Here is a 23,602-nt window from a genome sequence, read left to right as displayed (position 1 = left end):
CTACCCACCTACTTCCCTGCAACACAGCCAGATCTGAGGACATGCCTCAGTCACTCTTGCCGCACAGGTTTTAAGCAAGAGCACACAGGCACAGGCAGAATTAAACATCAAAGTGACAGAAAAGATCAGCAGCAGTGGGAAAGTGGACAAGAGGCAGGAAGAAGTACATGCAGTTGTGCATTTATTTATTTATTTTTCTAAAGAAAGTCTGACAGTGCAGAGGTGAGGCAGGAGCTAGAGGCTGCCAGGAGTGGGACTACCCAGCAGTGGGAGGTTCCTCCATAGAGGGTGCAGAGATCTTTTGGCCTCCACTGGGAGTCTGAGCCCCGGGATCCAGAAACATGGAGCCCTCCATGTCAACCGAGGTCGAGGGCGAGCACAAGGAGAGGAAAAAGATCCAGTTTGCTGTGCCGGCCTCCGCTCCCACCAACCTGGACCCTCGGCAAGTGGAGATGGTGAGCTGGCAGTGCACAGATTACGTTTTGATCCATGAGGACAGATCAGCATAAGCTGTTAAATTGTCTGAGTGTTTAAAAACTAAACCTAAATCCAGCTGCTCTCAGCTTTTTGAAATATAAACACATTTTTTTCTTTTTTTCCACTGAACTGAGTTTTAGGCTTTGAGTTTTCCTCCCTGTTGAAAAGCTATGATGACATTTCCCTCCCTTTACTTCCTTACAAGATTAATGCTTCACTGTCTCTTCTTTTTTTGACCCCTTTCACAATGTGACATTAATGTGAAAGTCATCATCCGGCTTCTCTGTAGCAACCCTCTGACATTTTATCACTTGACTGTCATGGTTCTTATTTTTCTGTCAAACCTTTTAGCCTGTGATTTTCCGGTAAATCCTTTGACACATAAAAAACAACACACTTTTTGTTGTTGTTGTTGTTAGATAGTATGCCTCTGATCTCTGATTCAGCTGTAATGCTAGATACTTTTATTATAGATCAGGGATAAGAAGGCCAAAGCGGTCTGGAAGATTGAGGCCAATGCCTCACTCCCCCTGAGAGTGTGAAGAAAGATGAGGTGGGATACTAAGAGGGAGATGTGTTTTGTGACAGAAGGTGAGGAAGCAAAGGCGACCTGTGGGTTCATCTGTGGGGTCGACTCCCTTATCGACTGCCCCTGATTCCCTGTTTGCATAAAAGAGGCTCTTAATGAGCAAGCCTGACCTGTGAGCACACTCTGTCTTTTGTTTTTATATGCCTGTTTCATACTACGTGTTCTGCACTGATAAGAAAATTCTCACAAAAAAATGCAAAAGCCTTGCAAAAACAGAGCATCTTTGCAACGCCTCATGAGACTTCCACTCACACATTCATGCACTCTGATCTGTGCACTTCTGATCCACTTCCAAATAACCACAGGACATCAAGATACCATATGTACCACTGTTTTTTTTTTCCTTTCTTTCTTTTTTCAAATGGACTCATTTCTACACTCTCTTTCCTTAATCTCTACATGATTGACCACTAATTTCTAGCCTTGCGGATCGGCCCTGGACTGTTTTAAAAGCCGTGTTCAGGTGTGTGCATCTGTTAGGAGCTAAAATTCAGTAAAGGATCCATTCAGTCCGTAACTGATCCCCTGGATCCCGGTGAATGAATTCAGATCGTTGCAACAAGTTTGCTGTCTGGGGAGTACAGGAAACAGAAAGGGCATTTAGGAGAGCATGTGTTTACACATGTTTAAAAGCTGATAGCATCTACTTGAGTTTTATGGGATTCTCCAGGGATGTGTGTGTCGGCAGGGAACGACTGTCAACAGAACTCATTTCATTCCCTTCCCCTCCCATTGCAATTACTGTCCCTTACAGGTCCTCATTTCGCTACTGAGTAGCAACTTGTTTCACAACAAGCAGCCCCTCACTGTTCTTTCCGATGGCATTTAAATACCAAAACCACAATCGACTGAATTGCTCTGGTTACTATAGAGACAGCCAGTGCAACTATGTCACAGAACTCTCCCCCGCAGCCGGGATGTAAAAGGTCAACTTTAATGGACAGATCTATCTGTTGGGGGTGAAAAAAAGCTTGTTTACAACAATGCAATATTTTGGATATGTTAGGCGTGAACGCTTGGAGAGAGACGCTTCCGTACCTCCCACTCAGTGAGATGTGGGAGAAAGCAACAGCTATTTGCTCTGAGCAAATCATTCTGCCCAAATTTCTGGACATCGTTTTATTAATATTGAAGCAATCCTATCTCTCTCGACTGACTCATTCAACCAGTTGTCAGATAATATCATTGTTTAAACTCACTCTTTATAATTAGAGGTTATCTTACTTGTATCAACTGGGACTCCCAGAGCAGCCTTGAAGTAAAGATTAGTTTCAATGAAGCTGAACTGAGATGCACATTTCTTGGAATAAAATACTTCAGAACTTAGTAAAGACAGAGAAAATCGTGTTTTGTGCTATTTTCTGTCTGTTCGTGACAGTTTTGTTACTTTTACCAGCTTAACCTGATAAAATACAGTTATATTTGACTGAAATTGTGTGAGGATCTAATAAAACGTAACCAATCCTACCAACCATGTTTCAGTACATAGATAGGTCAAGAGTGCATCAGATTAAAAAGCAGCTGCTTGTTTGCTTTCATATGAACATCCCTTTTTTAATCCATATTGTTTAATATGATGTTTACCCAACCTTTAAACTACTATCACTTCAGAACTTCAGGAAAGGCTTTCCACAAGGTCTAAGAGTGTATTTTAGGGAATTTTTGGCTTTTCCCTTTGAAGTGCATTTCAGAGGTCAGACACTCATGTCGGACAAGGAGGCCTGGATTGCAGTCTCTGCTCTATTTCATCCCTAAGGTGTTCTATTGGGTTAAGATCTGGGTGCAGAGCAGTCAGTTTCTTCTACACCAAACTTGCTCATCTGTGTCTTGTGATGGGAGTTTGTTCTGGCAAGACACTTCACCTGCCTTGCCTGCTGGTGGTGTTCAGAGACCAGCAGGCCCTCTGACCACCACCAATAGCCACTATGTGGCTGTAGTTCAGCTTTTTTGAGTTGATTTGGCATGTTTTTCCAATGTTTACACTGGCGTTTAATTCCTTCTGCTGCCCAAATCATGCATGCTAGGCTAACAGGTCAATCTAAATCGCATTTATGGGAGAGACTGTGCATACATGGCGGTATGTCTTTGTGTGTTTACATGTGGTGGCTGGGCTGATCAGAAATATCTCTGAGGAGTGTTGCGCAAGTTCCCATTTAACAAGAAGTAGTTCTGAGTTCAGCTTAAATAGGTCAACACTAAATAAATTCAACTTCATAGTTCACAATTCATCATCATTCAACATTCTGAAATAATTAGTTAGTCCCAACATTAGCTCTTCTATGTTCATTCATAATTACTATTGTGAAATAAAGGTGTTGACTTTATGTCATGCAGCAGTTAGCATAGTGATTAAGCAATTTCCTAGCTACCAGTTAGAAATACAAGAATGCCCCTTGTAGTTGCCATTCCAATTAGAAAAGTTGGAGATTTCTCATAAATCATATGAGCCCCAAGTTTCGATATTCAATATTGCTTGTGCACAAATAAAGAGTTGTTGGTATAAACCTTTCTTTATTTTTCTTTTGACAGTTTGCATTTTTTTTTAAACCAGTGGCAGTCAGCCTCTTCTGTGTTGAAAACACATAGCCAGAGTCACTCCCTGCCAACAGCCGGCTCCCACAAAGAGACACCAGAATGTTATGATTGTTAGCATAGGAGAGTTCTGTTTATATCATTATGTTTAAAACAAGGGGAGAGGCATACGTTTTCAATAACGGCTTCCCACAGAGACAGATATGTTGATCACCAGGTGCTTACTTTTGAGGGAAAATATTAGAAAACATAAGCTGAAGGACTTTAATCATCATTGCCATAATTCCTGGCAGTGTAAATAGGCAGGAATTAGCACATTAGCTAATTTAAAGTGTTTGTAACAACTGCACCCTTCACAGTGCAATTTTATGACAAAGTTAAAGTTTGCAATGAATGGATGGCAAAGACGTCTTAAGCAGTTCAATTTAGGTGTAAGGGACAAGAAAAATGTGTGATTACATTAAGCCTTGGTTTATTTCTATGCCCATGCAGAAACATACAACCCCCCCCCGACCCCCACACAGACACAACTTCTGTTTTGCTATATGATTTTTAACAGTGTCATGCTCACTTGCATAATTCTCATTTTTTAGTGCCATGGTTGGTATCCTGTCTAACGTCTGAATTTCTTCTTGAAATCCTCTCAGAGAGACAGAATTCATTACATTTAGAGATCAGGAGAAACGTTTTTATTGTCTGGAACGTTATGGATAAAGAAAAAAAAAATCCCATTTTTCATCACAAACCCCACTCCAAACATGTTAATACTGCATGCTTATCAAGTGATAAGCATGCAAAGTAATGTGCATAATGGACAGAGATTAGGGTTGTGGCACTGACAATGCTACCTTTATGCAGACATGCCTTTCCTCCTTTGACTCCATCTGGCCTTGTAACTGACATAAAACTCAGAATAAAAGAGAGATTATCAAAGGACAGAAAAGGGCATTAGTCCAAAAAGCTCCTAACAAAATCCTCGCATCACCCCAGAAGTTTTATGGAGGCCTAGCCCTCCAAGTCTGATGACAAAATCCATCATGCCCCTCAGAAAACCGACCACCACCACTTTAAGTTTTACGTCACTCTGGGTTAAACATCAAACAATGACCTTTGATGCGGTGAGTATTTGTGGGCAAACATTAGCAGTGTGGGGGACTATCAACAAGAAGTCCCAGAAAGAACAGCATGCTTCAAGCTGCGATCTCTTCTTACAAGCAGGCTGGCGGGAATGTCGCTGTAGTGGCCTGACTCAAGTTTGCCCAATGATGTGATTTGTTTAATTTATGAGCTGCTATTATTTATGTTCCTGGTGAGTTTTCCTTTGCCCGAAAACAGTTTGTAGATGTTTGTAGTGGCAAAAACTAATTGGCATGAAAGTTAATAAACCACACGTTGTAATTATTATTTGGACAGAATCAATAACTCTCTGTTTTGCTGCGGTTTACATTTGTTTTTGTTCCTTCTAGTTTTTGACAGTTCTGGCATTTTGATTTCTTAATGACTCTGAAATAAGAACATGCCAGTGGCTGATGTGAAACTTTCCTTTCATGTTCTTTTTCCATTTTAATTAAGGAGTGTGGCTTCTGTGAAAGGCAACTTTTGTATGTCGCTTCAATAAGCGTGCCCTCTTCAAGATAATGACCATTGTCTTGGCTGCTTTGCCATGAAATGAAAAGTGCAAACAGCTAAAAATCATAAATATTGAGAGAAAAGTCTTCTGATTACACTGTACACAATGAGCTGCAAATCCACCATAATACCCTCTTTTCTTGTGCTTGTGAGAGAACACGACAAAAACCTGACAGGAGGCCTCCAAAGCTGCAGCTCGGCCTCTGAGCCTTTGGTCCAATGGTTTGTACCTGGTTTATAGAGGTTTTCCCACTTAGTGCCTAAATTTAGGTCAGATCAAGATGGGCTGTATTCAGGATGTGAAGAAATAAAAGTCATTCTGTTTTGCATGCGTCTTGTAATGGCGCTGAAATCACATTGCAATAGAAGTGTTTCTTCTGTTGACCTTCACCCAACAAATAATCACAATATCTGTGATGACATGAAGAGGATTAGAAACGGGGATAGAAATGGGGTTGGGTGCATAAGATCTTTAGCTCATCAGGAGCCGACCTGTCACCAGATGCTGTCAGATACCAAGATTTGGACTCTGACCTGTATTCTTCAGCTGCCTCTGCACAGTTGGGCCCGTTTCTACTGGCTAAAGGCTGTGGGGATGCTGAGGCCGATGGGGGCATTTCAAGCAGAGCGCTGACTCGCAACAAATAGGATTGGTCTCAACTCCTGTTTTATCAAGGCTGAGAAGAGAGAATTATGTTATTGTTGCTATGACTTGTAATCTCTGAAATGCATTGCTGTAATTGGGTCTTTTTTGGCTGTTTAGCTGAGGCTGCATAGGGATGCTTCAACTTTAACACTGACGCATATAGTTTTGTTGACCCATGAGAAAAAGATGGTTGTAATTTAATACTCATGCAATCTTCTTCTTAGCTCAGCCCACTATCTATATGATTCAGGCATGCTGATTGACATGGCCATGGAAGAAAGTTGATTTGGTGTCCCATGAACCATGTGCTGATTTAACCATATGTTTTGGATTATCATTATCCCAAGGATGGCCCACTTTTAGGTTTCAGGCAGAGACCACCGGATTTTATGTCATGATGACAGGCACTCTAGCACGTTTCCAAGGACTTTTGGAAGACATTGTAACTTAGCAGTGGCTGTGAGGTGTTTTTTCAGGCTTTGATTTATGCCAGACCCACTTGGAGCGTTTGTTTCATGGGAGGGTTTTGCAGGACTGGGGAAAATGTTTTGTTAATTTACAGCAGTTTTAAAAATGAGCCATAATGCCTGGACTAAGTTAAGCTGTTATAACTTTTTCTCATTCAGTTTTGAAGATTTGGAACATTAAATAGTAAAATATAAACAAAAAATGCACTTCATCTTATAGAAAAATGTAGTACTAATTGATTTTGGGTTACTAAAAACAAATTGCTTTTGGAGAATTCTTCCCCTGCTGTATAAATATACTCAATTTAAAAGGTTGATTCCTTTGAACAGGGATCTGCCCTGTTGTCTCTATGTGCTCATCCTTGAAGGATCACTGGGGGGCTGGTAGCGATCTCCAGTGGTCATTGGGCAAGATGCGCACACCCTAGAGAGGTCACTAGTTTATCTCGGGGCAACACTAACAGACACAGGACAAATAACCATGAACACACAAACTCACTGCTATGAGCAATTTAGAGAGGGCAACTAATGCAACATGCATTTTTTTGATCATTGGAAATTACCTGAAAAGAACCCACATATGCACTGGGAGAACATGCAAACTGAATGCAGAAAGATGACAGACTTTGCTAAAAGGCAGCAGTACTAACAACCCTAACCCTACCCACATGCAGTCCTCTCTCTCAATATTTCAGTTAAATTACGCTACAACAATAAAAAATATATATATTTTATTTTTATGCATCTCTAGCAGGGTGGCCAGTAATTTCGGCGATAATTCTCGGATGCGTTGCAACCGTGAGCATAAACTTTTTTTTTTTCCTTTTTTAATGTGAGTAAATAGATCATTGCAGATGAGTAACTCCAGCTGGTCTAACTTCTGTTTGTGCTGGCTATTGACCTCTGGAACCACACACAGCATTACGACTCAATCTATTTGCATGAACAAGAGGAGCAGAATCACCTCAGTGACGGGGGTCACAGCCGTGCTGCTATCTGTGAAATAACTTTGATTGGCACCTCATCTGCTGTGCACAAGGGTCTGCCAGGTGGCTTCCTGTCACTCATCTGCACACAAAGGTTTTGGCAAACTCTTGTTCTAACAGTTTTTTTAAACAGTAGAACAAGCAGCACATTACATAAATGCTAGAGGGGATTATGGGGACAGAAAACAGAGTTTGAGTATGATTTCATTCTGCCCACGGTTGCAGCATAATTATGATACCTATTTGGAAATCTTTGAAGAGCCCCTCTGGTTTTTTTCAGTTGGCCAGAAGTGGGGGCAAAAGGTCGCTCCAAGTGCTCAGTAAATGATAGGAAGCGACATGCAGCAGCCTCTCTGACTTGGGGGAATTCAATAAAACAATGTGCCTGAATAGGAATGAGTATCTATTGTTTTGGCTGCAACTGGTGGAGAAATGTCCTTGAACTTTGTAAAAAGCAGCTGTAAACTCAACGTTACTCAGTGCAACCTTGTTAAAACCGCCCGACAGTCTGACAGGACTGTCCAGCCGCATGATGTGTCTGATTGCTGCTCTTTGGGTGTTTACTTAATGGAAACGTTCGATGCCAGCTTTGTTTGGAGGGTGGCAGAAATTCAGTTCAGAATGAAGCCCAAAGTCTGTCCAATATTCCAGACCACTCATGTCTTCTGGTTCTGGTTTGTTCTGCATCCCCAGAACCAGAACCGAACATGGTGAAGCAGCATTCAGCTTTTATGCACCACAAATACGGATCAAACTCCCAGAAAACTGCAAAACAGCCGAAAAACTGAGTTCCTTTAAATCTAGACTAAAAACCCACCTGTTTAGAGTTGCTTTTGAAACAATCTGATGTGTAACGATGGCACTTGACAAAATCTGACAAAAATTGTTGACTGTGCCTTCTATGACTTTGTAATTTTGTTTTAATGATGTAAATCACTTTTAAATGCTTTGTTGCTGAAAACCAGATGGAAAATACAGAGTAAGCACCCTATCTAAATATGATAAAATGTTTTTCAGTTTTTTTTTAACCTCACGAACAAAAAAACCATTACGTTTAAACATTGTAAGCATTTCTAAACTAGTGAATAAACTGAGGCATGTGATATTACATCCACTGCAGATCTATGACTATAAAATAGGGCTACTTTCCTACTGTACTGTTTTATTGAATTTGCCAGGCTTTACAGAGGGGACCACATGAGGCCTGGCCATCTCATTTTAAAAAGCATGCTGGGGGCAGGGTGTGATTCAGAAAAAAAACGGTTGACTTGATGACCTTTTTTTTTAATTGAGTTGCTCTTCAGAGTTCAGCCCAGCTAAAGATCACAGCAGTGGAAATGAAATAACACTGCAGGAGAGCACATTTAGCCGAGAAACGCAAAGAGCTGAAATGGATGATGGACTCGATGCTCATTAGACTTATCTGATTTCATACAGAGGAAACAGCTAAAGGCTTGATTGTTACATTGATGCCAAAATGTGGAGGAAGCGTCAGTTTTTAGCGTGGAGTCTAATTATAGTTCAGGTCAGAAGTTTGCGTACACTCATCAGACTTCAAGTGTTACAGTTGAACCATCTTTTGTCCATTTTAAGAAAACAAGCAACACTAATGATCTAGAAAAAAATAGTATTAGGTTAGTTTGGACTTTTTCCTGAATCACATAAGATCAAAATTTTACATGCACATCTACATGCACTTCCTCTAACTTTTGGTTAACTATCCCTTAGCAAGTTGCATATAATTTGATTACTTTTTATTCTGCAGTAATCAAAAAGCTTTTGGTATCACTTAGGCTGGATATTTGATAATTGTTCCAGCAGAATATATTAAATTATCTCGTTTTTAAGCAGAGTCCACATGTTTTTCCACAGAATTGAGGTCAGAGTGTTGGTGTTGGCCTCTGTTTCTATTCCAAAACCAGCTTTGATGTGTTTTGTATCATCACACCATTGAAATTGAAATATCCAGTTGTTACTAAGTTTTTAATGTTGTACCAAAGTGGTCCAATTCTGAGAAAAATGGAAATTAGATACAGAGTTGAGGATCAGCCTACTACCAGTATCACATTACCATGGACTGTGAAAAAGGAACACTCCTGCTCCAAAGCCAACACCTTTAAGCTTAAGTAAAATTTTCAGTAAACCACGTAAGCTCACCAAATACCTCAGAGAGAAAGATTTTTATCAGACAGGCTAAAAGATTGAGTTTCATGAGAGAGCGATAGTCAGTAGGCTAACATAGATCCCGTCTTAAATCTTTGGAGGCTTCCTCAAAGCTGGACCACAGTGAGCTCTCTAGTGAACTTATTAAAAATATTTCAGACCAAACTAGAGATATTGAGGCTGGAATTGCTCACCCAGAGTTTGTAGTAAATAAATTACAACAACTACAACAACACAAAATAACATGTGAAGATGAAGGCAAAGTAGTACAGGAAGTGAAAAAAGGTACTCAAATGAATCATTTTTGTGTTTCCTTTAACCTGCGGTGATTATATTTTGATGGTGGGAAAGGCTGTCATGCCAGGGCAGACAAGGTGAGGATAACTAAAGATGTTCTAAATTTGTCTGGCTGGCAAGCACAATGTGGCTGCTGCAGGATATATTCAGACAGCATTTAAAACGACCTGGGTGAAAATTATCACTATAATCTCCAAAAATGAAATTTTATCTTTCCATATTTTTGTCAGTCTATCCAGAAATCCAAAACCGGTGCAGTATTCCCATTTAAACCACATGTTTTGCTGCAACAAGAAAACAAGTATAAAAGGTAATAAATGATTAGAAACACTTAATTGAAAAAAAACAACAAAAAAACATGCAAATAGATCAACTCAGTCGGACAATTGCCGTGCAACACGTGCTGCTGACTGAATTGCTGGTTGTCTGTTTAATTTCTGCCCCATTTTTTTACGTAAGGATGGAATTCATTGGGTTTTGTCCTAATTTTTTAAAAACGTTAACATTGTAGCTCTGAGTAAAAAAAAAAAAAAAAAAAACAAGAAAAAAAATAATCTGCTCTCATTGAGAAACTCTGTTATGTTTGGAACTCTACATATCATGGTTTTATTTAAGAGTCTGCCTGTGGACACACACCGCAAGCACTAATCAATATTTCACAGATCTATATCTATCCATCGGAACAGATATGGATTCATTCCAGGAGAATGTTGCAAGTTCATAATCATCATATGTACTTGACTGATGCCCTGAACGCATCACAAATTGCTTGATGAGATGACCTGATGTAATTTAGTGCGATTGGACTCAAGGGAGGGAAGCAAACAGGGAAAAGAAATCCGAGTCGTGTTTCGCGCCGTTCTGCCTCCGTCGAGGTCACTCTTCCCAGGAGACACTGGCTGTCGAGCGCCGCTGCAGAGTTTTACAGGCTTTCTGTCTCATCCTACCGAACCCCCAGAGGCACCTCTGATCTAGTTTATGTCGTCCTACTGCAGAGGTGCTTTTTATAGGACTGGCTTGAAAGTACCAGCTTAGAGAGCCTGGCCTCTGGGGAGTAGACCCAAATCAGCCAATCTGCACCCAGCCTGTTAACCAAGACGATCCTCTGCCAACACACACACTACTAGTACTCAGAAACATGCTCAGTCAACAGTGACTCATGACCCCAAAACAGCACTGCCACGGAGCCCTGGCTGCTCAACCTTTTCCCCAACATTAAACTTGACACGTGTGTAAATAATAAAATAATTTTATGAGTTTCTCATTTACAGTATTTTTTAAAAGGTTGCACAACCCTTGTAAAAAGACTGGTTTTATGTTTTGAACATTGGGTCATTATAAATCCTTTAAAACCTTTTTTCCACATTTTAGACATATGTCCAGACAGTTCAACTGAAAAATGCAAGCAAATCTGTTAGGGGTTAATTAAACATTGAAAAAACTGCAGCAACCTAGTTGCATGGATGTGCAGACTTTAAAACTAATACTTTGTTGCAGAACATTTTAACTAAAATGTTCTGCAACATAAGAAAGATAGAACATTTTAAAGTTAACTCCTGACATCGATTGTTGTGAATCTAATTAACCTAAAATAAAGTTCAGATGCGTCCTCCAGCTAAAACCACAGACTGCAGACAGGTTACACAGGATCAAAATGTTCTTATTGTACAAAGCTATCAGTCGGCACAAGGATGCAAAGCCTCCACAGTACAACTGATACACGACGGTGCAGTCAAGAGTTATTACTACTAAATAAAATATATGGGACAGCCCAAAAGCTGGGCATTTCTCCTACACTGATAAAAAAAACACTCTTGTGTCTTAAAGAGCTGCATTCATTTCCAACAAGTGCCACATGGAATACTCATTAGCTTTAAGTAAACCAAAGCAAGCCATTTGGACGGTATCATCCCCGTGCCGATGCTTTTATGCAGACCAAAGCTCCTCATGAATCCCAGCGAGATGCTGCTGCCTGGAGGCTTTCACCTGCAGCGTTGCTAAAAGGCCACAGCTGCAGCCCGCTTTGTGAGAGTCTGCTGTAACTGGTACAGAGTCAAAAACATTTCTGCCGGTGTTTGCCGGGAAGGGTCGAGAGATTGGGAACAAGGGATTAAGAGATGCAGAGGAGGGAGGGTACAGAGGGATAAAGCATAGCTGGAGTAATCCCACACGCTGTGTCCCAGTGTTGCCGTAGCTGAGGAAGTCACATATGTTACGTAACTCAGGCAGAGTGGGGCGGTTTTAAGGCTGGAAAATTACTAGAGTCACTGAATGTTTATGTCATCCGGCATTGGAGACGTCATCACCAGCACACATTGGTGTGTGTGCGCGTGTGTGCGTGTGTATGCTTACTGTAAAACACAAGTGCATCTGTCAACTTTATTATTTCACATAAATGTGCATAAATGGCCTCTCTCATTTTACATCATTTACGTCAGTATACAGGAATAAATCATATGAGCTTGAGTTAAGGGGAAAACAACTGTGAATGGTGTCAAATGCAATTAAATCAATTTAGAATCAGGTTTTATCATCAGTCCTACTGTGTGACATTTCATAAGAAAGGCTGCATTGACAGTTCAATTTAGAAACATAGGAGTTACAGACATAAGCTTGAAAAATACTATAGCAATCTCTAATTTGTTCACTGTTGTTCAACTCTATCTGCTTTATGACTGCTAGTCTTTCAACCCAATACTGCTCCTGGATTATTCTGAGGTAAATAGCTCTAATTCTAATTCTTGGTCGTGTCAACACTTGGTGTCTACTATCACTTCTGGGGCACCACAGGGGCAGGAAGCAGGTGCTTCGCAGATGTTGTAGCTCCAAGATGCCCCAGGCCTCTACAGCTCTCCAGGACAGAGGCGGAAGTGTCGGATAAGGCCTTGTATGGATGTGCCCCGACACTGGAGAGGGAAAATGAAGAAAGATAAGAACAGATGTGTCAGGGTGCAGGGGAAAATAACATGATTGCAGTTAGAGTGTGACGCAAAGAAGATGAGGGTAATGTCACTGTCAAGGAATGAAGGATGGTAGTGGATGTAAACAGGATAGAAGAAGCAGAGGATCAAGTGTGATGGAAATGAGGAGAATACGAGGGAGACGGATAGTGTGTGACAACCAGGGGAGATGGGAAAGCTAGAGGTTGCATGATGAGATTAAAGCGCATGCCTGGTGTCACAAACGCGGCTGAAATCCATTGCTGATTACTTTGTTTGGCTGAGTGGGGCAGGGGCGAGTGTCCAGCGCGCTGCTCAAAAAGCCGCTGCTTTGGCAACACACCGCCTAACTGTGATGACGCACCAAATGGGACAGAAGAAAACAAACATGAGTCTCGGTGTGGAGCCATTTTACAAAAAATAGAGCCAGGATAACTCCCTTCCTACAATGCAGTGTGGTGCCATAAACAGCAGTACATGTCAGTGGCTCATGTCATTGCCAAGGTTGACTTCTTCCACAGAGGACACCTTCAATAACGTTCTTGTTTCACTTGCCAGCTCCACTCGCTTTGACTGCTTTTATTTTCTGAAGTTAGACGCTATTAATTCTGCACGTCTTAACAACATCACGTCAAGTAATTCCCGCTGTAAACAGCCTTTCCTCTTCAAAAGCACAAAACATGTTAAAACACCACTCTGGCCTAATCTTGTTAAACAAAATAGCTGCTTCCTGCATGCTGAAAGAGTTCTGTTAAATATTTTACCCTTTGTAGAAACCAAAAACTTTGCTAAGCTGAGGCATGAATGAAAATTGCCAAAGACTGATACTTGTAAATATGGAAATCAAGACTTAAGTAGCTGGCACCATTCCAAGGTATTTTAAAGCTTTCTGTGGTGATCACAGTTTGTCTGTAGTTCATCACAGTAAAGAGCAACTTCTTCTGGCAAAAACTGTAATTTATAACACTAAAATTCTACCATAAATTAAATTATGTAGTAATTTCTGCTTTGCTTTTGACCAGCAGTGTTACACTGATAGCACAAGTGATAGCATTGCTAGTCCACCAAACAGCTGTGTCAACATATTTCATCAATCTGTGTTTTAGTCTTAAGAGTAAAACTGCAGGACAGCAAAAATATTCCAATAACACAGTTTGTCAGAAAAGTGTCTATCCGCAGTTAGTTTCTTGAGAAAAAACATGTTGTTTGGCATTAAAAAGTCAGCACAGTCTCATACTACACATGTGGTGACTGGAAATCAAAATAAAATACTGCTATACAATCAGTTTGCAATTTTCGCCTTCATTTAGCTCAGGCACAGACAAAGAGCAGCTCATCTCGCTCATCCACTATTCCTTATGTTTGAGACTGTAGTTATTTTTGTACTTTTTCAGCATATTTGCATATTTCATACCACATAGTTTTATGTCCACATTGGCAACATTTTGGAGCCATTTAACTCATCTCAATGATTAAACAGATATACTGAACTAACAATGGGAACGTGTATGAAACAGGGATGCTCATTTGTAAAAAGGTAAATTGGCTTATAGCCATGAAAAATATTGGTATAAAGAAGTCAGAAAAAGAGCAACAGATGCAGCTGCAGTACAAATGCTAATGTTTAAGTTGGCTTGTCCCAGTGGTTTAAGGCAAACCTCTAGTTCATCAGGCCCTAACATCGCTCTTCAATTAATAATATAGTTGACTTTAGCTTCCTAGAAGAACCATAAGTCTAGAGTAAGATTATAAAAACCCCTCTGGCTTTAAGTTTGAGAACCAAATGCTAAAATATTTAATATAAACACTACTAATGTAAATCATGAGTTTAATTCTCATTACCAAGTGTGTTTGTTCGACCAAAAAGATTTAAATGACTTTTCTGCTCCGTTGACTGCAGTGTGTTATCGGGTGCTAAAAGTTGCCGGTTCATCATTCATCAGTGAACTCTGCTAATGAAGTCACAGAGGGCCCAGTGTGTCCTCAGCCGGCATGAGGTGTCAACGCTGTCAATGTATTTTTCCTCATTAGATTAATATGCAGGTGTGCTGAATGTTATTAATAATACAGCATCAGCCACTTTGACTATTCATTTATTCATGGCTGCCCTTTTTGTTTCTGTTTGTTTACAGATCAGACGCAGGAGGCCCACACCTGCCACACTCTTCAGAGTAGCCGACCAATCTCCTGAGGATGACCAGTCCACTCATCAGGTAAAGGTGAAGTCTCAACCTTTTTTTACTCTTCAAGTGTTTGTGGATTATCCTCTATCCTCCACGTTTTTTTCCCCTCTGCTTCAGTGAGGTGATGTAAGTCTTTTGTAATCTAACCCTACTTAATTATGATGTTTGTTCATTATCAAAAACCCAAGTTGAGTTATTAACTGTTCAAGGAGGTGACGAATGTGGTTAAATATGATTTATATGCAGTTTATTTAATAAAGAAGAGAAACAAATTGAATAATAATTTTGAAGAAGCATTTAAAATAGTACGGTACTGAAAAACAGGGAATTTGAAAAACTTTGTAGTAAATTTTGAATTATTGCAGCATGGCACAATTCAAAATTATGTCACAAGTCACAAGCCTGCATCAGCTGATCTGTATGGGAGTCCGTGGGTTAAGGGAGTGATGTAGTGATGCTGTATGATTTGTGTGGTCAGCCAGCCGTACAATTTAAAAGTATAAATAAGATTGAGAAATAATTTCCAATAAAAAGAGTAAGAAGGTAAAATATTTACTTGGCCAAAAACAGGCTCAGTGCACTAAGTTTCTCTTCCATTTAAAAGAATGATATGGGAATTGTGACAGATATTTTGCTTTGGCAATACAGAGATCAGTAGTGTAGCTACAGTGATGTCATGTGTTTATTTACAGAGACATTTTCACTTATTAGTGTAGATTTTAATCCCTCACCAGGCAAAAAAGGTATTTGATAATTGCAGTTGAACAACCAAATTTGACCTGGTTTTACTAATTAAACATATTATGTCAACAGAAATAACTTCTTTTTTTAGCTATGCATAAAGTAAGTACAACCTAATAGCTGGTGTTGGCTTAAAGGATGTTTTTGGAGAAAGTGAAGGAGAAAATCTGTGTTAATCATCTCATCCTTTTCTTTACAGTGGGTCGTGGGGGAGAACGGCGTGCTTAAACCAAAACGTGTGAATCAAAATGTGTATCAGCCTCCATCGCTCAAAGGTTTGTACAAAACAGCGTTAATTCAGCAGGTGGTGGTTGAGTGAACCGTGATTTATCCTTATGTTTATATCCTTTTCTGTTTTACCTTGCTTCGCTGCAGGTTTTATCCTCCTTGCGTTTGTGTTACCTTCTATAAAAATAATATTATGCATGAGCAGATGTTGGGAATGCATTGAAATAATGCCTTCCTGGTTTATTTCTATGCACACACCTTTGTGATTTGCATGATTCTGACAGACTCTGCGTTAGAAATACACTGGAAAACAAAGTTTGGGTGTTTATGAGAGGCAGAGAGATACTAGAGAAACAGATTAGAGTGTGACAGCTGCGAGACATTGAGTGTAAGTCTAGGAAAGTCAGGATCATCCAGGATTACAGTCAGTTTTTTATACAGCTGTGGCACAAACACACTGACATTAAATCGTGCATAATTTCCTTTTGTCTTAGCTGCATGTAAGGAAAATAAGCATTTTGCTGTGTTGTTTTCTCCACATGGGATTTTAGCACAAGTGTTTCAGTGTGTGTCGAGTGATGATATAGAGTCAGGAAGCCTCGATCCTGCACCAGATATCTGCCCTTCGTCAGCACAGTGAGGGACACACAGAGCAAACTCAGGAAGATTTTTTGTTGCGTAACCTTTCTTAATAAAAAATCATTTTAAAAAAGTGACCTTCCTCAATGCTGTGCTCTGCATTCGAGGGTGTGAAAGAATGCTAGGAAGAGAAACCAAGGTGAACTAAAGGAAAAGTGAGACGTAGGTGAGATAATATCATAGGAAATGAGAATACAGAAATGGAGAGCGTTCTGCTAGAGCAAAGGAAGATTTGGAAAAGAGCTAGAAGTGGCAGAAAACAGGAAAACAGCTTTGTTATTTTAAAAAAAATCAGTGTGGAGTCTTGTTTCTTGGCTATTTGTCTGCCTCTCTGTGCATGTGCTTCCCGCCTGCCTGGCCTGTACTCAGAATCCACTGTGAGGCTAAAAACTGTTGAAGCGTGGTAAAACCAAAACAACATGTCCCTCTGTCCCCTTGTCCGTGTCCATGTGTTCTTGTGGCCATCTCCCTGTGTGTCTGTGTCTGTGTGTAGCTGTGCAGAAGATGGCTGAAGCCCAAATGCAGAAACTAGGTGTCTATCCTTTGGAAGACCCTTGTGAAGGGGACGAGGATGAGGACCACTGGGAGGAAGAGGAGGGAGACGAGGCATCTCCCGCCAAAGCTGCTGGTGAGAGGGAGGCTATTTGTCAACCGCCTGCAGAACGCAACCACACTGTGACAATGTCAACTCCTGAAGAAGAAAATATACCTTGAGATACTTTATGCTGCTGGCAGTGGAATATATAAGTATATCATTTTGTTTCAGATTAAACAGATTTTCTGTTATGTGTTGAGAAGTGTGAACTAAATCAATTGAATAGTAAAATGGAATAAAAAAAACACTTAAAGTGATCTTCTATGGTTGTGTCCACTTATGCAGCCAGGCTTTTGCAGTTTTTAAATTTTTTCATTTGTTTACATTTGTCCTCCACCAAAATAAAAAGTTTCTCGGTTTGATTGTGCAGAATATATTTCCTGCTTAAGGTTACTTGACAGACCCTGACATTTTACTAGGTTTGTGTAGACCATTTTATCTCCAGTGTTTCTATATAAATCAGTTTATCAGGTTTGAAGTTATATTTGAACTCGTTTAGAACTTGACCACATTAAAACCCTTGAATCTGTTTGCCTTGTAAAATTTAAAATTACATGTACAGCTACTGGAAAATTCCCTTTTGCCATTTTCAGTAACAGTTTTTCAAACACTGGCTCACTTTATGTCTTTATTTTTTTGTTAGCTAGCCTCCAGAATGTTTTTTTGGCTACTTACAGCTCTATTCTTTTAACACATCTACCAACACATTTTGATTAGGTTGTCATAGCACTGAATGTGACTCATATTGTTATAAAATGCAGGAGATGGAAAACAAATGAAAAATGTTTATTTAGAGCTAATAATAAGATATTATTTAGCAATGAACAAAATTAACATGGTTTCACACCAACTATTCTAGGATTTAACCTCAAATTATAAGACCATGGCCGACACCTGAACCAAACGAAAGTATGAACCGGTTTGTGGAACCAGAAAGGAATAATCTTCAGAACAGGTTATGATCAGTCATTCTATTCAAAAATACATTTTCTAAACTAACACTATATAATAAGCACTTGATCTCCAAATACAGAAACTATGAGTTGACTCAGGCCTTTTGAGTTTATTTGTAGCTTTTTATAGATTTGGTTTGTTTTAGAATGTAATACTCTATCTTTGTAATCTCTGTTACGTCACAGGGGAACAGTGGCATTTTGTTCTGAATTATTGCTCTGTCCAGATGACAGACTGTCTTTGTAAATCCCTTTGTGTTGTAAAAGCCTGTTCAGATTAAACACAGATTCAAGGAACAGTTTCGGTTGCTATCGTAATAGTAAATTTATCCTGAAAAGTTAGAAAGGGTATTATTTTGAAGTTTAAAAATCACAGTCTTCACAATGTTTGATTGTGAGTTTGGTATCACAAATCTCTCAATAAGGTTAACTTTTCTCACTTGCTATAATAAAGTAAACCTTACTGTTAACTGTGCTTCCAAGGTTATCTTTCCTTGAAGGTTAACCAGTTTTACAGAGTATATGTATAAGAAACAGATCTTTACACTGACACACACAAACAAGCCCTATTTCCTTTTCCATTTAAACATTCACATATCACCTTGTTCCAAAACACTTTGTGAGTGCAGAGCATTCAAGCTTGAGTACACTAAGAAACCAAAACATGCAGATTAATCTCAAAGTCTGTATAGCTGGCACAAGCAGAGAGGCAGAAAGTTTGTTAATTTTGGGAATATAGACTTCTAAGGGTCACAGGACTTGAGGTGTTCTGTGAAATACACAAAGAAGTTTCCAGGAAGGAGGTTTCCTGGTATTGAAAGAGTAACCCTGACCAGTGGGAGTCCATGGGACTCAAAAACCCAGATACTGTGCTGCATTAGACCTACCTAAAGCAGCTGAGATAAGCAATGATGGCCTGTATTGAGGGTTTAATGGTATGCTGAGTCAGATGCGGCCTGATATGTTTTATACTGCAAAGTATAAAGAGCAGCAACCAAGAGGCAGCTTTAAATGGGGTCAGATGACAGTTTGCCATAAATCAGGACATTCAGGCTTCTTGCTAACTCCAGAGGTTTAGAAGCCATGTTTTATGTTGGGTATTGATTGGTATCTAGACTCACTGGCAATTTTATTAGCTACGCCTTTCTGGTACTGAATATAATGGACCTTAGTTCCTGGTGGCATAGATTCAACAAGATGTCCATATTGACATGACTGTGTCATGCAGTCACTGCTCTTGATCCACTACTTTCTAAAGGTGCTCTACTGGATTGAGATCTGGTGGCTGCAGAGGCCACACGAGTACAGTAAACTAATTCTCTATTTTCTAGAAACCAATTTGTGCTGCTTTGAGTTCTGTACCTTTGTGCATTGGCCTGCTGGAAGTGCCCATCACTAAATGGTCACCAATAATACATAGAAAGTCTCAGGGGCCAAAGTGTGCCAAGAAAATATCCCCCATATCATTACAAAGCAGCAGTCTAAACCCTTCATGCAAGGCATGATACATCAGTGCTTCAATGTTCTTTTTATGTCAAATGCTGACACAACCCTCTAAATGCCACATCTGAACTCAAAATCCATTGGAACAGGCAAAATATTTCCAATCTGTTAATGCCCAGTTTTAAGGGCACAGAGGCTATTTCCATCGTAGCCTCTGTTCCCTGTTCTTGTCAGGTGCGGCATTGTCTACTTCAAGGTTTGACATGTTGCACATTCATCAATAATTTTCCACAGTGAGTGATTACTTGAGCTACTTTTGCCTGTCTATTATCTTGAATCAGTCTACCAACTCTCCTCTAACCTCCCCCATCAATAAGGCATTTTCATCTAAGAACTGCTGCTCACTGGATATGTTCTCTTTTTGGTCCTGTTCTTTCAGTGTTTTCCAGCCTAATTTAAAGAAAGACACAATTTGTGTCCATTAGTATGAAGAAAATCTATTTTTGTTGCAGGACTGTTTGAGCAAAGTTAACTGATTTTTGACATAAATAATCTTTTTTTTTTTTAATCCCAGCCTGGACTGACTGTCTTTAAATCACTTGCTAAAGAACGGAGTTATGTAGTGTTAGTCATCTAAACGTTAAATCCACTTTTAGTGAATGATGGATTTCCTCTGGAAAGTGAAAACTGTTGAGTTCTTTGATGTATATTTCTTTCTGTAGAGATGAGACTCTTGTTCATCATGACCTATTGGCTTCTGTAGAGCCAGATCTTTAATGACTAACTATGGATCTAAATGTCTTCAATTTTAAAAAAAGATAGCTGTTGATATAGGTCATATAGGTAGTTAGGCAAGGCACAACATGAAACAGGGGTAGAGGAGAGGGTAGAGGAGCATTCGTGAACCAGATAAAAAGTATAACATACCTTTCACCTGCACAATGAACAAGTGTTTTATGGGAGGTTAGTTCCTGTATGTGTTGAAGTGTCACCACCTGCATGATACTGAAAATAAGGAGACGAGGTTACAAATCTGTGTTTAAAAGGGCTGTATTTTAACCTGCCTCAAAATCTTGGATGGATTTCTGCGTTTTGGTTGTTTGTTGAGGCATCAGAAAGAAGGACTTGCCCATAGAGCCATTCTTGTATGAACCACCGTTGGTTGCCTTAAAACTGGGTTAAAACAAAATGTGAAAAACTGGACTGTTTATTAAAACTTTACAGATATTGTGTGCAATAAAAAAACAAAACGTACAAAACAGCTGATTACAAGCAGTTCTGCCAAGTCACAAACATAAAACACCAACAAACACTTGATAGTTTGTAATTAATTGCCTTACCTGAAATAAACCGATGGATACAAATAAAAGGAAAACAAAAAGTTTTATTGCTCCTTTTGATTTTTGTTTTGTTTCTTCAGATCATCAAGACACAGCAACGACTGAAAGGTTTTCCAGTGTGAAAGAGACGACCAAGGAGAAAGAAACACCACAGGAGGAAGATGAAGAGGAGGATGTAGAAAAGAAGGACAAGATTGAGAACAGTCGGGGGTGTAACTGAGGGGAGAGTGGAGGACATATTTTAGAGAGAAGATTTGGGGAAAGAATTGGTGTTGTCAAATGGTTTAAAATCTGAAGAACTTGTAGGAATGAAGAAGTGGTTAAATTTGTGGAGGCTCACTTGTTGGTGAGATGTGAGAATGATAGAAAATCCCATGTGCGTGTGAGTAAGTAAAGCTTTTGTACTATTCGCCCTCTAAAGGGTCTGCTGGATTCAAAGTGAAAAATCTTATGAGCAGGTGAGGAATGATCTACTGACAGAGCATTGCGCTGACGCCACTTTGGCCCTGCTGATCTGTTTTTATGAGCGTGAATAGGCCAAGGTCAGTGTGACCAAAAGCTCTGCAAGTGGAAGTCCTCCCTTCACTGTTAATGCTTCAGCTCAGAGCTAAACATTATTTTATAGAGGCTAAAAGTTTGAACAGATAACACAAATTCTTGGGTATAATTTAAGACACAAAGTAGCTCTTTTATGACCATCTGTGAAAGCATTTGGAGGTCTTTCAACATGACGTGTTCTGCTTCATTTTGAAATCAGGGCTTGCATTGTTCGAATCAGCCCTTAATGTGTGCTGCCATCTTGTGGTGAACAAAAGCTTGACAGGGTTATAAAGTCCAACCTGCAGCTCCCTTTTTTCTAATTTACTTATAATCAATGATGTATTGATTTTGTCTCTTACATTTAACTTTAGACCTTTCATTGCTTTGCCTGTAATTATGTCTATATGAAATATTTCAAGGTTATACTAAGTCCTCATGAAAGAAAAGCAGGTTGCTTTTATTATTTTTTAGCAAAATTCTTTATTTTTAATTAAACCAAATCATTCTCAAAAATCTAAAGCATGCTTTTATCTAAAAGGTATCGGTTCAATGAGTATATGTGTTTTGTTTTCATTTCTTTCACTTTGTAGGATTTGGCATTTAAACTTAAAGGGCAATTCTACCTCTAATTTAAAAAAAAATAAAAAATAAACATCTACTGCCTCCATATTTTAGTTAAAGTTAAATTTCTTATTGTTTATTGAAATAAAATTAAGATCTCATACAGGTTTTTGTATATTAACTCTTTTATAATGTTGTATTTTGGATTGCTCCCACATAATTTTATGCTGTAAGAGCTATTTTTCTAGTCTGAAGTGGAGTTTATGAGCTCAGCTGCCTGTTTTTAAGCATGAGACATGCAGCACCAGGTGCCTAAAAGTAGGCATTGTGCTTTTTTTTTTTTTTTTTTGTAAATGAGTCAAATGTGCTCTGTACACAAATGTTACTTCAGCATTTTACAGTAGATAAAACCATATTTTATTGAACTAAATGTGAAATAAATAAAGTCACAATCAGTCTAATTCAAATTCTTTTTAACCGGTGGTGGTAAACGTTTCCAAATGTTCCACAGGGTGATTGGATTGTGCTGTTTGTTCCCTCTGGGCTGCTGTTTGTACATAAAACTGAATCGTTTTTTTAACCTCTAACCAAACTGACTGGATGAAAAGTAGGTTGTGTGTGCAGTTATCTCTTTGCTTTCTGTGACCCTCCTACTTTTCTTGGCCCAACTTTAAAGAAAAAACAGAAGTAAAAACTTGTATGAATATATTTTTGCTTATTTTCTCCTCGTTTCTCTTTTGTTTTCCACTCTTGTTTCATAATGTGATGTGGTTGTCTTAAAGTGAGCAACTCTATGGTATCAAAATAAAGACGTTTTTTGTCATACTTTACTTCAGTCTGGGTTTGGTGTGAGTTTGTGTGTGTTTCTTTTGTATCACTCATCTAGCCCCTTCTTATCTATGCATGAGAAAAATATTGTATATTTTTTTATCCCAAGAGATAAAACATTTTGAATTTGATAAACCTCTACATCTTTTTAAAATTTAATACAGTATTAAGAGGAACAATCACGTGAACTCAAGTTATTTTCACTACCTCTGGAAAATAAGTGAAAATTTCATTTTTCTCTTGCAAAATCTTGGACAAATTATGTTCTCTGACAAAACCAGAAGTAAATATCTGTTGAATTTTAAGTCTAAACAATAGAGGGATTGAAAAAAAATAATTGCAGTTAAAATATGTAGACAGTCTGGACACCCATGATTATATTACGAGAAAATACCGAGATATCTATACTTGATCTTTCACATTACTTTACAAGAACCCACTTGCATGTCCCAAGAGAACTTTAAGAATATTTAGCGTCTGATTAGTATGAGTAAGATTAGTTTATTTGTTATTGGTAAAACATTCAGTGATTCTTGAGAAGTGGGACAAAATGGGTTTAAATTTTCCCCAAATTTAAAAAAATTATTCCTCAAGCTTATGTATACAAATATGACAAATAATATTTTGTAAATGTAAAGATGCTAAGGTGTAGGCTCCCAGTTGCAGCATTTTTTGAAAATTACATTTTTAATGGACCTAACCTAGAACTTTGTCATCACCAGCTGACAAAAATAAAGAAATTTTTTTTTAATGACCCTATTAGTGACATTTTTACTCAGTTTTACAGAAACAAAAGAACAAAAGAAATATTATTTAAAACAAAAGA

At 38.9% G+C, this 23,602-nt stretch overlaps 1 protein-coding gene across 3 annotated transcripts; it reads left to right on the top strand.

Annotated features, from left to right (window-relative positions):
- Nucleotides 1-17: 17 nt before the first annotated feature.
- On the top strand, nt 18-22,783 carry ppp1r1b (protein phosphatase 1, regulatory (inhibitor) subunit 1B). Of its 3 annotated transcripts, none has more exons than XM_028042165.1 (5): nt 18-455; nt 14,858-14,944; nt 15,849-15,924; nt 17,010-17,263; nt 20,928-21,019. In XM_028042165.1, the coding sequence occupies exons 1-4, from the start codon at nt 342-344 to the stop codon at nt 17,228-17,230; spliced, it is 498 nt and encodes a 165-aa protein (XP_027897966.1). In that variant the 5' UTR covers nt 18-341; the 3' UTR covers nt 17,231-17,263; nt 20,928-21,019. The 3 variants fall into 3 exon arrangements, with proteins under 3 accessions (XP_027897966.1, XP_027897964.1, XP_027897963.1); XM_028042163.1 differs by having other exon boundaries at nt 21-455; nt 14,858-14,938; nt 17,010-17,144; nt 20,928-22,783; XM_028042162.1 differs by having other exon boundaries at nt 21-455; nt 17,010-17,144; nt 20,928-22,783.
- Nucleotides 22,784-23,602: the final 819 nt, after the last annotated feature.

Source organism: Xiphophorus couchianus, chromosome 16 (assembly GCF_001444195.1).
Source record: "Xiphophorus couchianus chromosome 16, X_couchianus-1.0, whole genome shotgun sequence".
Taxonomy (NCBI): Eukaryota; Metazoa; Chordata; class Actinopteri; order Cyprinodontiformes; family Poeciliidae; genus Xiphophorus; species Xiphophorus couchianus.
Note: the sequence above shows the minus strand (reverse complement) of the source record. Positions and strands in the feature narration are given on the sequence as shown.

Excerpts from the sequence above, each read along its gene's own strand:
- ppp1r1b (XM_028042162.1), top strand. The coding sequence starts at position 342 with ATGGAGCCCTCCATGTCAACCGAGGTCGAGGGCGAGCACAAGGAGAGG. Across the intron at positions 456-14,857 it reads ACCCTCGGCAAGTGGAGATG|ATCAGACGCAGGAGGCCCAC; the intron begins GTGAGCTGGCAG and ends GTTTGTTTACAG. Across the intron at positions 15,925-17,009 it reads TCAGCCTCCATCGCTCAAAG|CTGTGCAGAAGATGGCTGAA; the intron begins GTTTGTACAAAA and ends GTCTGTGTGTAG.